The 14,083-nt window shown below is 34.4% G+C and overlaps 1 protein-coding gene across 1 annotated transcript in view; it reads right to left on the minus strand.

The window, feature by feature from the left end:
- Nucleotides 1-6,532: 6,532 nt before the first annotated feature.
- The window catches only part of LOC119826105 (solute carrier family 7 member 13-like), a 60,722-nt gene continuing 53,171 nt past the window's right edge, over nt 6,533-14,083 (minus strand). The window contains exon 4 of the mRNA XM_038347121.2: nt 6,533-6,778. Within this exon, the coding sequence (XP_038203049.2) occupies nt 6,533-6,778 (246 nt within the window). The remainder of the gene's footprint in view (nt 6,779-14,083) is intronic.

Genomic DNA, 14,083 nt, shown 5'->3' on the forward strand with positions numbered 1-14,083 from the left:
TTTTTTGTCTTTCTTCTTGCTTTTTTTCTTTTTATTCAAGCTGAGTAGTATTATGTTATGTAAATTACCATATTTTTAACTATTCTTTTATTGAGGGATATGTAAGTTGTTTACAATTTCTGTCTATTATAAATACAGTACCAAGTAACAAGAATAAGTAAGTGTCCTTATGGAGTGATGAAGCATCCTTTGGGCACATGCCCAAAAGTGGTATAGCTTGGTTTTGACTTAGATTGATACCCATATTTCTGAGGAAGCACAATACTAATTTCTATAGAAAAAATTACACTACCACTAGCGATGGAGGACTGTTTTCCTGACTGCACAACATCACCAGCATAAATTATCACTTGTATTATTGAACTTATAAACTCAAAAAGGAGTATGATGGAATCTCAAAGTGATTTTGATTTGCATTTCTCTGAGGGCTATGAAGATTGTACATATCTTTAAGTGTTTCTCAGCCATTTGAGTTTTCTATATTGATAATTCTCTGTTTATATCTGTATTCAAATTTTAAATCGGATTATTTGATCTTTGAAATCAAGTTTCTGATTTTTTTTTACATTGTGAATATTAGTTCTCTATCAGATGTTGACTTGGTAAAATTCTTCCTACTTTGTAGGCTGCAGCTTTGTCTACTTGATGGTGTTCCTTAACTTATAGAAACTTTTCAGTTTCATGAGGTCCCTGTTAATAATTGTTGACCTTAGTGTTTATATTAATAGTTTACTGTTCAGAAAGTCTCCTGTGATGATGCATCTATTCTATCAGATTCAGTGTATCTGGTTTTATTTTGAGGTCTTTGATCTATTTGGATTTGAGGTTTGTACAGGGTATTAATTATGGAAATATTTGCCTTCTTCTACATGCTGACATCCAATCTGATCAGCATCATTTGTTGAAGATTCTTTTTTCTTTGCAGTATGTATTCTTGGCTTCTTTATAAAAAGTCAAGTGCCCATATATATGTGGATTTATGTCTGGATCTTTAGTTCAATTTCTTTCATCATCATGTCTGTTTTTATGACAATACCATCCAGTTTTAACTTCTTTGATTGTATAGTGCCACTTGAAGTTAAACACATGAATACTTCCAGCAGTTCTCTCCTCACTCCATGCTGTTTTAGATATCCCAGGTTAACTCTGTGAGCTATCTCCTCCCATCATATATTCTTCTCTAGGGCTGGAATTAGAAGGCATGCACCACTGGGATTAAAGGCATGTACTGCTCAGCTTCTATGGCAAACTAAACTGGCTACTGGGATTAAAGGTGTGTGTTACCACTGCCTGGTCTGTAAGGCTGACCAGTGGTGCTGTTTTACTCTCTGATCTTCAGGCAAGCTTTATTTATTAAAATAATATGAAATGCCAGTACATTCAGGCATGTTCCTTTGTCCCTAATGTCTTCAGGACTTTTATCATAAAGGCATATTGACTATTGTCCAGTGCTTTTCCTGTATCTAATGAGATGACCAATGTTGGGTACCAGCCTCAACAAAAATCTCTTACCAGGATAGTGGCATAGAGGTTTAGAAATATTAGTAAAGAATAAGAAGATATGTGGAAATAAAAATTGAAAAAAAAAGCAACAGTAGAAAGTACTAGGAGGGCATGAAGGTCATTCCAGAGAATATTGAAATCACCCACATTTATTTTTCCATAAACTTTTATATCCAATTTAAAAGGGGGAAGAAGGTAACAAGAGACTTTATTAACACAATACAAAGGACAACTCCAACAGTTAATTACTTTAACACTTTAAGACAAAATCATTAGCATTTTGTTGTTCAGGCAGGGAAGCTACTCTAGACCACAGATCCTGAAGGCAGTCTCGCCCCAGGTAACCTCATAATTATAAAAAGAAGGAGCAGAAGTACATCTGTATATCCTGACCCTCTATCATGGTGGAATGGATCTACTTGTAAGAGCTATCTTAATGTCAAAAGAACCAAATAGTCACATCCTTATTTGAGACATTCAGCTACACTTGTCAAAAATTTTGAGCAACCTCTAAACACTCTGACCATCAGACAAGGTGGAAATAAGCTCATATTTTGGGCCTCCATAATTTCTTTATAAACTTAAAAGTAATGGACAATCTTTTGGATGCATGCTTGGATTAGGTTTGTAATAACTTTATTAAACATTTTTGAATACATATTCATAAGGAAATCAGTCTAAATTCTCTTTGTTGAGGATTTGTCTGGTTTGGTGGAAGGGTAACTGCGGCCACAAAAATGAATTGATGAATGTCTCTTTTGTTTCTATTTGTAGAATAATTTGAAGAGCATAAATGTTAACACTTCTTGGAATGTCTGTTAGTAATAAAATCATCTTGTCCTGGAAGCTTTTGATTGGGAGGCTTTTAATGACTTCTAGTTCACTAAGTTTAAGAATTTAAAGTTTAAATAGACTAAAGCTCTATAAATTTTTGTCTGATTTTGTTTTAATTTTGCAAGTAACACCTATCAAGAAGATTATTTCATACCTTTACATTTTCTAATGTAGTCAAATACAGGTTTTTAAAAGTATGTCCTTATGATTATCTGGAATTCACTGTCTGTTGTTCTGTTTTCCTTTTCATTTATCACTTTGTTTATTAGGATATTCTCTCTCCATCTCTTAGTTTGGATAAGGTGTTTGGATTTTTCATAAATTAACTTTTTATTTTATTCTGTGTTATTTCAATGATTTTTTTCATTTATTTCAATGCTATTTTTCTATTTTATTGGTTTTTGCACTGAGTTTGATTATTTCTTGCTGTCTACTCTTCTTGGGTATGATTGTTCCTTTATGTTCTATTACATTCAGGTGTGCTGTTAAGTTGCTAGTAGGATATCTTTCCAGTTTTTTTCTTTTATTTAGGCACTTAGTGGTATGAACCTACCCCTTAGAACTTCTTTTATTATGTCCCATAACAATGGGTACACTGTGTATTTATTTTCATTTAATTTAAGAAAGTGTCTAATTCATTTCTTTAATTTTGTTTGACTCATTTTGATTTAGAAGAGTGGTGTGCAGTTTCCAGGAGTTGGAAAGTTTTCTGTTGCTTTTGTTGCTGTTGATACATAACTTTAATCCATGATGGTTGGACAGGGTGCAGTTATTTCATTTTTCTTATATATATTTGAGTTGTGCTTTGTGTTCAAGTATGTGTTCAATAATGGACAAAGTTCCATGAGGTGCAGAATAGAAGGCATCTTCCTTTTATGTTTGGGTGAAATATTTTATTAGGTACATATGCTTTATAAAGACAAACATTTGTCTGGTTAAGTTTTCTTTGGATGTCCTGTTCACTGGTGAGAGTGGAGTATTGAATCTCCCACTATCAGTGTGTGGGGGTCAATATGTAATTTTAGCTGTAATAATATTCCTTGTGTAAACTTTGGGGACCTAATATTTGGGGCTTAAATATTAAAAACTGAATTATAATACTAGTGGATTTTCCTTTGATGAGTATACAGTCTTCTTCCCTACCTCTTTTGATTTGTTTTTGTTTAAAGTATATTTTAGATATTAAAATGGATACATTGGTTTGATTTTTAGGTGCATTTGCTTGTTATGCTTTTTTTCCTGAACCCTTACCTCTAATTTAATATCTACCTTTGTTGTTGAGTGTTTTTTTTTTGGTGAAACAAAGGGATGGATCCTGTTTTCTTTTCCATTCTGCTGGTCTTTTACATTTTATCTGGGAATTGATATCACTAATAACGAGAAATATCATTAGCCAATTGTTGTTGGTTGCTTTGTTGTTGTTGTTGGTGGTGGTGGTGTTGGTTGTGATTAAGTTGTATTTGTTCATGTAATTGTGTTTTCCTTTCTTTGATTTTGATTGTATTATTTATTTCTCATTTTTCATATTTGTGATTAATAGCCTCAGGTGGGAATCTTATTTCTAGGACTGTGTGTTGGTCTGTATTTGCAGATAAGTATTGTTTAACTTTAGTTTTATCATGGAATAACTTATTTTCTCCATCTACAGTGATTGAAGGTTTTGCTGGGTATAATAGTCTGGGCTGGCATTCAGTACATCTCTCCAAAATATTTTCTATTTTAGACTTCATTGAGAAGTCAGGTAAAATTCTAAAATGTTAGCATTTATATGTTACTTGTTCTTTTCTATTTGGAGCTTTAAATGTTATTTCTTTGTATTATAATGTTTATTGTTTTGATTATTATGTTCCTGAGGGACTTCCTTATGTATTTCAATCTATTTTCTAGTCTGTGTCCTTCCTGTGTCTTTATGGACATCTCTGTCTTTAGGTTAGGAAATTTTTCCTCATTGATCTTGACAAAAATATTTTCTGGACCTGTAAGCTGTGCTTCTTCTCCTTCTTCTTTTTCTATTATTCTTAGATTTGTTTTTTGTCAAACAATCCCAGATTTACTGGATGTTTCAAATCTCACAATAATATCAAGTCACTACTCTCTTGATTCCATTATCTCATCTCCAGGAGTCTGGAGTTCAAGTTCCATCATCTGTGTCAAGCAACTTGTATCCACCTACAACTACTACTTTCAGGGACCTGATACTTCTGGCTTTCACTCATATGCATATACCCATATACATACATATAATTGAAAGAATAATCTTAAAACAGGAGGAGAGGCTGTAGAGATGTGTCAGACATTAGGAGCATGGTTTCTCTACTAAAAGATACAGATTCTGTTTTCAGCACTCATATGGCACTCACCACCACCTGCCTTTTCATGGCTAGCCATCAAGGATGCATGATTCTTTCCAATTTATCTGGAATTGCATGTCAAAATGCAAGAACTCATCTTCATGAAAAAAATATGTTCTGGTACTGATATAGGTGACAAAAGAAATAAAATGTAGGGTTGATATGACTGTAAACTCATATGACCATTCTAGAACCATTGAGGAACTTTCACATCTAGAAGTACTGTAGCTTCTATCTTTATAACTCTTTGTTATAGACCCAAAGGATCTATGCAAGAATACTACATTTACACTTGCACATACATGTATGTTACTACCCTTATAATAGTTCAAACATTGAATTAGTCTGAGAATCACAAAAATATTAGAATAAAGAAAACATGGTGGATATATCAGAATTTTATTCAGTTTTAAGGAAGATTCAAATAATGAAAGAATGAGTAAAAATTATGAAACTGGGCATTGATGCTTTAAGTGGCATAAAGCAGAACAAGATAGAAAAATATCACATTTTCTATCATATGTACAGCCTTGATTAAGTGTATATATTTGTGAATATGAATGTATTGGACATCAAAGAATAAAGAAAACTATGAGAACGGTTAAAGAGGTCTGATATGAGTAAGGTGAGAGGAGAATAGGTGAGTAATAGTGTGACTATCATGAAATCAGAAGTGAGAACTGCTTTGCAGAAAGGTGAGAACTAGAAAGATGAGAGAGTATGGTGGGGACAATAAGAAAATTCTAAAGAAGAAATATGCATGTAGATGTCACAATAAATCTCAAAATATTGCTATTAAAAAGAAAATAAGAAACAATTGTGGAATATATATTTTAAAAATTTTAAATTTACCTCAATTTGTAGAAAGAATATTATAATCTGATAAATAATTACGTTTAATGTGATATAATCAGAGTAGTCAAAATTTCCCTTTGAAACATTTTTAAATATTTTGGTTAAGGAATCAATTACAATGATTATCAAGTCTGTATTTGTGTGTCTGTGCTGATCAAAACAGAGAAATTCACATTTCTTCCTCATATATCTTATATGTTAACTCATTGATAGTTTATGTTACACATTAAATATATTTTCACAGGACAGAAACCCAGTTTACTTTCCTTCTACTATATTGACAAGATACTATTTTGTCCCATTCAGTGATGTATGTTGCCATATCATACACCAAATGTGCATACACAAATACCTCATAAATTATAATAGACCATAAATCACTACTTGCTAAAATACTTAGCAAAACATTAGACATTAAGAATTGGTAACATTTTATGAAGAGTAAATAAGGTCATATTTTCAGCTGTGAAGGTTGTGGTGGTCTCTTTTACCACTGTTGAAGTCTGTCGATGTATGGTGAGAACAGCCAGTGAGGAATCACTGTGACTCTTTGGGTAGAGTACACTGATTCTTCTGTGCACACAGCACATTAAACAAACTTTCCCTGTTAGTGAAAATATGCTAAATTTGTTATAAAAGAATTCTACCTAAAAATGTTATGATTTGCTGTGAGGCAAAACATATTTGCCAGGATGCTGAAATGCCTTAGACACATATATCTCCCTTAATGAGAAATGAAATTTCCATATTCTTTTAGTTATTGTTTATTTGGAAAATTTAATCTCATTTCTATTCATTACTTACTGCATGATGACATTTAAGAAGTGAAAGTGAAACTGTTCAACAAATTTTTAGGGTAGACATAATATAAGCAAGAATATGTTTAATGGTGTTCACATCTAAAAAGCAAAGTTGCAATAAAATTGTACTCATATCTTAAAAATTATGTTATGCATTGTCTCAAATATATTTCTCCTTTAGTAAAGATTTTAGAAATTAATTAATTTATCTTGGTTTTCAGATGGTGAGACATTGAAAAATAATTGCCAATAGCAAGTGATTTTGTCAAAACAAACATTATATTTTTTAAGGTGAGTTTGAAGCCAGTAACACAGAAGGCCACAGAAAATAAAGGCAACCTGATAGACATGCTCAATATTAGGAGACTGAATCATTGGTGTGAAAATTAGAACAACTGATAAAGCCATAGATCCAAATATGAATGGCAGCCATACCTGAAAGAAGAAAGAAAATTAAGATTTGTGATGTCATGGCAAGTTCTTATGACAAAATAACATTAAATATGCTATAGAACCAAAAGAAAGTGAGTGCATACATATCTTCAAAAGTTTTAGAGTAGGCAGTCCTGGCATTAGCTATAGTAAATTAGTAAATAGTAAATAGTAAATATAATAAAAAGTAAATAGTAAAAATAGTAAATTAGATATTCTTTACCACAAAATGTCACTTCGAACTTACTTATTTACCTCTAGTATCCATTAATATCTATTCTATTAACAGAGTCATCATTCAGAAAAGACAGTGCTTTATTTTCAAACAGTATAGACACCATTTTCCATAAGCAAAAACAGCAGTATTATTCCACTTAATAATCATTACAATGATCTTTTACTGCATTAGGAAAACTACTTATATAGTTATAAACAGCGAAACTCTTCCCTTTTTTCTTCTTTGTTTCTTTATAATAAATTTTAGTTGACATAGTATAATGATGTGTTTATAGGTAAAATGAGTGTGTATATATGTTCATATATATATGTTTATATATATATATATGAAATTTTCATTTTATTTCTTGTTTATCTCTTTCCTTTCACAAAATTGTTTCCACTTATGCTTCCTGATATATGTTTGACTTTCTTGTCTTGTTCTCATAAGTCTCAGCCGTTTAGGCATTGTCATTTCTTGTGATCTCACTTCTGTGCTTATGTCTGATATGTGCATATGTACAAATACATATTTTAACAAAGAAATATGGTTTCTGACCTTGTCTAGTTGTGTGTAATATTACAATTACTGATTTAAATATGTTCAATTATCCTTTCATTCCTTTGATTAAGCCAAAGTTTCCTGTTGTGTTTGATTCCCCTTCTGCACTCTTAAACTCAGATGGGAAGTATTTTGTTAATAATTTTTCACCAGAAAAATTATTCTATAGTATTTTTTGTTTGTTGGGTTTTTATGTAGTTTTGATATTAGTGTACTGCTGGCTTTGTAGAATGATTTATTAGCATTCCTTCCCTTTTGTTTATGGAATTGTATGAGAAGCATTGGTGCCAGCTTTTAAAGGTTAGTTGATTTCAGTAGCTCCTTAAAACTGTTTCTTCCAGTACCAACAACACTACTCAGGGATGAAGGTTCTAATTAGGCATTAGCTCATCTCTGTTTTTAATGAGTTGTATGGGGATTTTCTACAATAGGGCTTTCTTTTCAGTTTGTTCAGAGCAACAAATATACTTGATAATAGCCTTGATTGTTTGGGAGCTTCAATGTGACCCCTTTGGCCAACAACTCTTTGTGATGTAACCCATACCTAGTCCTGGGAGCTTCATTTGGAGACAGATATCAGGTTTTGGCTCAATCTCCCTTATTATTTGGAAGCTTTATTGAGGTTGTTTATGCATATGTATATATTTCAAGAAGTGTCTACTTTATTAGTTTTTTCTCAAACGGCACTTAGCTTTAGGAGTCCCACCCATACTCCACATAAATGTACAGTTCCTCTTGCTAATACTTTCTAGTAATTTCTACCATGATCTGATCAAAGACAAATCATTATTGTAGGGATTTTTACATAAATTTATGGACTTTTAAGAGAAATATATAACCAGTGAATATTTTGAAGATACCCATAAAATCCATTTGATGTATAGTATAGTTTATCTGAAATTTTTTAATTTATTTTTGGTTTGAATGCTGTGTGGAATTCACTTACTGTCACTGCAGAAGGACTTATCTGATATTTTCTGTCCATTAGTGTTTAGCAATTTTAAAATGAAATTGGGAATTCCAATCATTTAGCAGGTATTTCCTGTTTATATATATATTCCTGGTTAATTGTTCATCTAATTTGTATGTAGTATTTTACTTACTATTTTTTCTTTAAAAAAAATCATCCTCCTTTCTTTGTTTATCAGTTCGTGGTCAATTTTGCTCATGAGGCCTGTTTCTTTTTTATTTATTTTTATTATTAAAAGTTTCCACCTCCTCCCCACCTACCCTTCCCTCCCCCTTCCTTAATTCCCCTTCCCTTCCCTTGCCAGTCTAAGGAGCAGTCAGGGTTCCCTGCCCTGAGGGAAGTCCAAGGTCCAATCCACTCCATCTGGGTCCAGGAAGGTGAGCATCTAAACAGACTAGGCTCCCCAAAAGCTAGTACATGCAGTAGGATCAAAACCTAGTGCCACTGTTCTTGGCTTCTCAGTCAGCCTTCATTGTTCGACACGTTCAGAGAATCCGGTTTGATCCCATGTTTGTTCAGTCCAGGTCGTGCTGGCCTTGGTGAGCTGCCATTAGACCAGCCCCCGAGTCTCAGTGGGTGGGCACACTCCTCGTGGTCCTGACTTACTTGCTCATGTTCTCCCTCCTTCAGCTCCTCATTTGGGCCTTGGGAGCTCAGTCCTGCACTCCAGTGTGGGTCTCTGTCTCTATCTCCCTCCATCGCCAGATGAAGCTTCTATGGTGATATGCAAGATATTCATCAGTATGGCTATAGGGAAGGGCCATTTCAGGCTCCCTCTCCTCAGCTGCCCAAGGAACTAGCTGTGGACATCTCCATGGATACCTGGGAACCCCTCTAGAGTGAAGTCTCTTGCTAACCCTAAAATGGCTTCCTTAATTAAGATATCTTCTTCCCTGCACCCCTATCCATCCTTCCTCCATCCCAAATATCCCATTCCCTCAGGGTCTCCCCATCCTCCCCTCCTCACTTTTCTATCCACATCTCCCCATCACCCCTTACTGCCCCCCCCCCCCCCCCCCCCCAAGATCCCAATTTTTGCCTGGCAATCTAGTCTACTTCCAATATCCAGGAGGATAACTATGTTTTCCTTTGGGTTCACCTTTTTATTTAGCTTCTCTAGGATCTGGAATTATAGGCTTACTGACCTTTATTTATGTCTAGAATCTACTGATGAGTGAGTACATACCAAATTCATCCTTTTGGGTCTGGGTTACCTCACTCAGAATAGTGTTTTCTGTTTCCATCCATTTGCATGCAAAGTTCAAGATATTGTTTTTTACCGCTGAGTAGTACTCTAATGTGTATATATTCCACACTTTCTGTATCCATTCTTCCATTGAAGGACATCTAGGCTGTTTCCAGGTTCTGGCTATTACAAATAATGCTTCTATGAACATAGTTGAACAAATGCTTTTGCAGTATGATAGGGCATCTCTTGGGTATATTCCCAGAAGTGATATTGCTGGATCCTGGGGTAGGTTGATACCGAATTTCCTGAGAAACTGCCACACTGATTTCCAAAGTGGTTGAACAAGTTTGCATTCCCACCAGCAGTGGATAAGTTTACCCCTTATTCCAAATCTTCTCCAGCAAAGGCTATCATTAGTGTTTTTTATTTTAGCCATTCTGACAGGTGTAAGATGGTATCTCAACGTTGTTTTGAGTTGCATTTCCCTGATTGCTAAGGAGGTTGAGCATGACCTTAAAGGTCTTTTGGCCATTTGAACTTCTTCTGTTGAGAATTCTCTGTTCAATTCAGTGCCCCATTTTTAATTGGGTTAATTAGCATTTTAAAGTCTAGTTTCTCGAGTTCTTTATATATTTTGGAGATCAGACCTTTGTCAGTTGTGGAGTTGGTGAAGATCTTCTCCCAGTCAGTAGGTAGCCCTTTTGTCTTAATGACAGTGTCCTTTGCTTTACAGAAGCTTCTCAGTTTCAGGAGGTCCCATTTATTCAATGTTGCCCTTACTGCCTGTGCTGCTAGGGTTGTACATAGGAAGTGGTCTCCTGTGCCCATGTGTTGTAGAGTACTTCCCATTTTCTCTTCTATCAGGTTCAGTCTGTTCAGATTAATATTGAGGTCTTAAAACCATTTGGACTTGAGTTTTCAGCGTGGTGATAGATATGGATCTATTTTCATTCTTCTACAGGTTGACATCCAGTTATGCCAGCACCATTTGTTGAAGATGCTATCTTTCTTCCATTGTATACTTTTAGCTGCTTTGTCGAAAATCAGTTGTTCATAGGTTTGTGGGTTAATATCCCGGTCTTCGATTCCATTGGTCAACCTCTCTGTTTTTATGCCAATACCAAGCTGTTTTCAATATTGTAGCTCTGTAATAGAGTTTGAATTCAGGGATGGCAATGCCTCCAGAAGTCCCTTTATCATATAAGATTGTTTTGGCTATTATGGGTTTTTTGGTTTTCCATATAAAGTTGATTATTGTTCTCTCAAGGTCTGTGAAGAATTTTGATGGGATTTTATTGGGGATTGCATTGAATCTATATTTTGCTTTTGGTAGAATTGCCATTTTTACTATTTTTACTATCTCCCAATCCAAGAGCAAGGGAGATCCTTCCATTTTCTGGTATACTTATCAATTTCTTTCTTCAAAGACTTAAAGTTCTTGTCAAATAGATCTTTCACTTCCTTGGTTAGAGTTACCCCAAGATATTTTATGCTATTTGTGGCTATCGTGAAAGGTGATGCTTCTCTGATTTCCCTCTCTGCTTCTTTATCCTTTGTGTATAGGAGGGCAACCGATTTTCTGGAGTTGATCTTGTAACCTGCCATGTTACTGAAGGAGTTTATCAGCTGTAGGAGTTCTTTGGTAAAGTTTTTGGGGTAGCTTATGTACACTATCATATCATCTGCAAATAACAAAAGTTTGACTTCTTCCTTTCCAATTCGAATCCCCTTGATCTCCTTATGCAGTCTTATTGCTATTGCAAGAACTTCAAGCACTATATTGAAGAGATATGGAGAGAGTGGACAGCCTTGTCATGTTCCTGATTTTAGTGGAATGGTTTGAGTTTCTCTACATTTAAATTGATGTTAGCTGTTGGCTTGCTATAAATAGCTTTTATTATATTTAGGTATGAACCTTGTATCCCTATTCTCTCCAAGACCTTTATCATAAAGGGGTGTTGAATTTTGTCAAATGCCTTTTCAGCATCTCATGAAATGATTATATGATTATATGGTTTTTTTCTTTCAGTTTATTTATATGATGGATTACATTGATTGATTTGCATATGTTGAACCAGCCCTGCATCTCTGGGATGAAGCCTACTTGATCATAGTGGATAATTTTTCTAATGTGTTCTTGGATTCGGTTTGCCAGAATTTTATTGAGAATTTTTGCGTCAATGTTCATGAGTGAGATTGGCCTGTAATTCTTTTTCTTCGTTGAGTCTTTGTGTGGTTTTGGTATCAGGGTAACTGTGGCTTCATAAAAGGAATTTGGCAATGACTCTTCTGTTTCTATATTGTGAAATACATTAAGGAGTATAGGTATTATGTCTTCATAGAAGTTCTGGTATAATTCTGGATAGAAACCATCTGGTCCTGGGCTTTTTTTGGTAGTGAGGTTTTTGATAACAGTTTCTAAATCTTCACGGCTATCAGGACTATTTAGATTGTTCACCTGGTCTTGGTTTAACTTTGGTATATGTTACTTATCTTAAAAATTGTCCATTTCTTTTACATTTTCCAATTTTGTGGCATACAGGCTTTTGTAGTAAGATCTAATAATTCTCTGAATTTCCTCTGTGTCTGTGGTTATGTCAACCTTTTCATTTCCAATCTTATTAATATGCGTGTTCTCTCTCTGCTGTTTGATTAGTTTGGCTAGGGGTTTGTCAATCTTGTTGATTTTCTCCAAGAACCAGCTTTTTGTTTCATTGATTCTTTGGATTGTTTTCTGTGTTTCTATTTTGTTGATTTCTGTCCTCAGTTTGATTATTTCCAGTCTTTTACTCCTCCTGGATGAGTCTGCTTCTTTTTTTTCTAGAGTTTTCAGGTGTGCTGTTAAGTCTCCAATGTGTGCTTTCTCCGTTTTCTTTAAGTGGGTACTTAGTGCTATGAACTTTCCTTTTAGCACTGTTTTCATAGTGTCCCATAAGTTTGAGTATGTTGTGTCTTTATTTTCATTAAATTCAAGGAAGACTTTGATTTCTTTCTTTATTTCTTCCTTGACCCAGCTGTGGTTCAGTAGTTGACTGTTCAGTTTCCATGAGTTTGTAGGCCCTCTGGGTGTAGTATTGTTGTTGAACTCTAGCTTTAATCCATGGTGATCTGACAAGACACAGGTGGTTATTAATATTTTTTGTATCTGTGAAAGTTTGCTTTGTTATAGAGTATACGGTCAATTTTCTAAAAAAGTTCCATGAGCAGCAGAGAAGAAGGTATATTCTTTCCTATTTGGGTGGAATGATCTATAGATGTCTCTTAAGTTCATTTGTTTCATTACCTCTATTAATTCTCTTATTTCTTTGTTAGGGTTCTGTCTGATTGACCTGTCCATTGGTCAGAGCGGTGTGTTTAAGTCTCCTACCATTAGTGTGTGTGGTTTGATGACTGCCTTGAGTTTTAGAATTGTTTCTTTTACATGAGTGGGTGCCTTTATATTAGGGGCATAAATATTCATGATTGAGTCTTCCTCCTGATGAATTATTCCTGTTATGAGCATAAAATGTCCATTTCTATCTCTTCTGATTGATTTTAGTTTGAAGTCAATTTTGTTAGAAATTAATGTGGCCACATTTGCTTGTTTCTTAGGTCCATTTGCTTGAAAAACCTTTTCCCAACCCTTTACTCTGAGTAGATGTCTGTCTGTCTTTGTGGTTGAGGTCTGTTTCTTGTAAGCAGCAGAATGTTGGATCCTGTTTTCATATCCAATCTTTTAGCCTGTGCCTTTTAATAGGTGAATTGAGTCCACTCATATTCAGTGAGATTAATGACAAGTGGTTGTTAACTCCAGTCATTTTTTGGTAGTAGAGTTTGTGTGTTACCTTTCTTTGAGTTGTGCTGGTGAGGGGTCACTAGATGACTGAGTTATTGTAGGCAGTGTTAGCATTGTTGGATTCCTTGTGTTGTTATTTTCCTTCTATTACTTTCTGTAAGGCTGGATTTGTGGTTACATATTGTTTAAATTTGTTTTTATCCTGAAATATTTTGTTTTCTCCATTGATAGTGAATGATAGCTTGGCTGGGTATAATAGTCTGCATCCATGGTCTCTTAGTTTATGCAGTACCTCTATCCAGGACCTTCTGGCTTTCAAGTTTTCCATAGAGAAGTCCGGGTTAAATCTGATAGGTTTACCTTTATAAGTTACTTGACCTTTTTCCTTTGCAGCTCTTAATATTCTTTCTTTGATCTGTATGTTTTTTGTTTTGATTATTATATGACGAGGGGAAGTTTTTTTTTTTTATCTAGTCTATTCAGTGTTCTGTATGCTTCTTGAACTTTCGTAGGAATATCTTTCTTTAGGTTGGGAAAGTTTTCTTCTACAATTTTGTTGAATATATTTTCTGGGCCTCGATTTGTAATTCTTCTCC

This window comes from Arvicola amphibius, chromosome 11 (genome assembly GCF_903992535.2).
Source record: "Arvicola amphibius chromosome 11, mArvAmp1.2, whole genome shotgun sequence".
NCBI lineage: Eukaryota > Metazoa > Chordata > Mammalia > Rodentia > Cricetidae > Arvicola > Arvicola amphibius.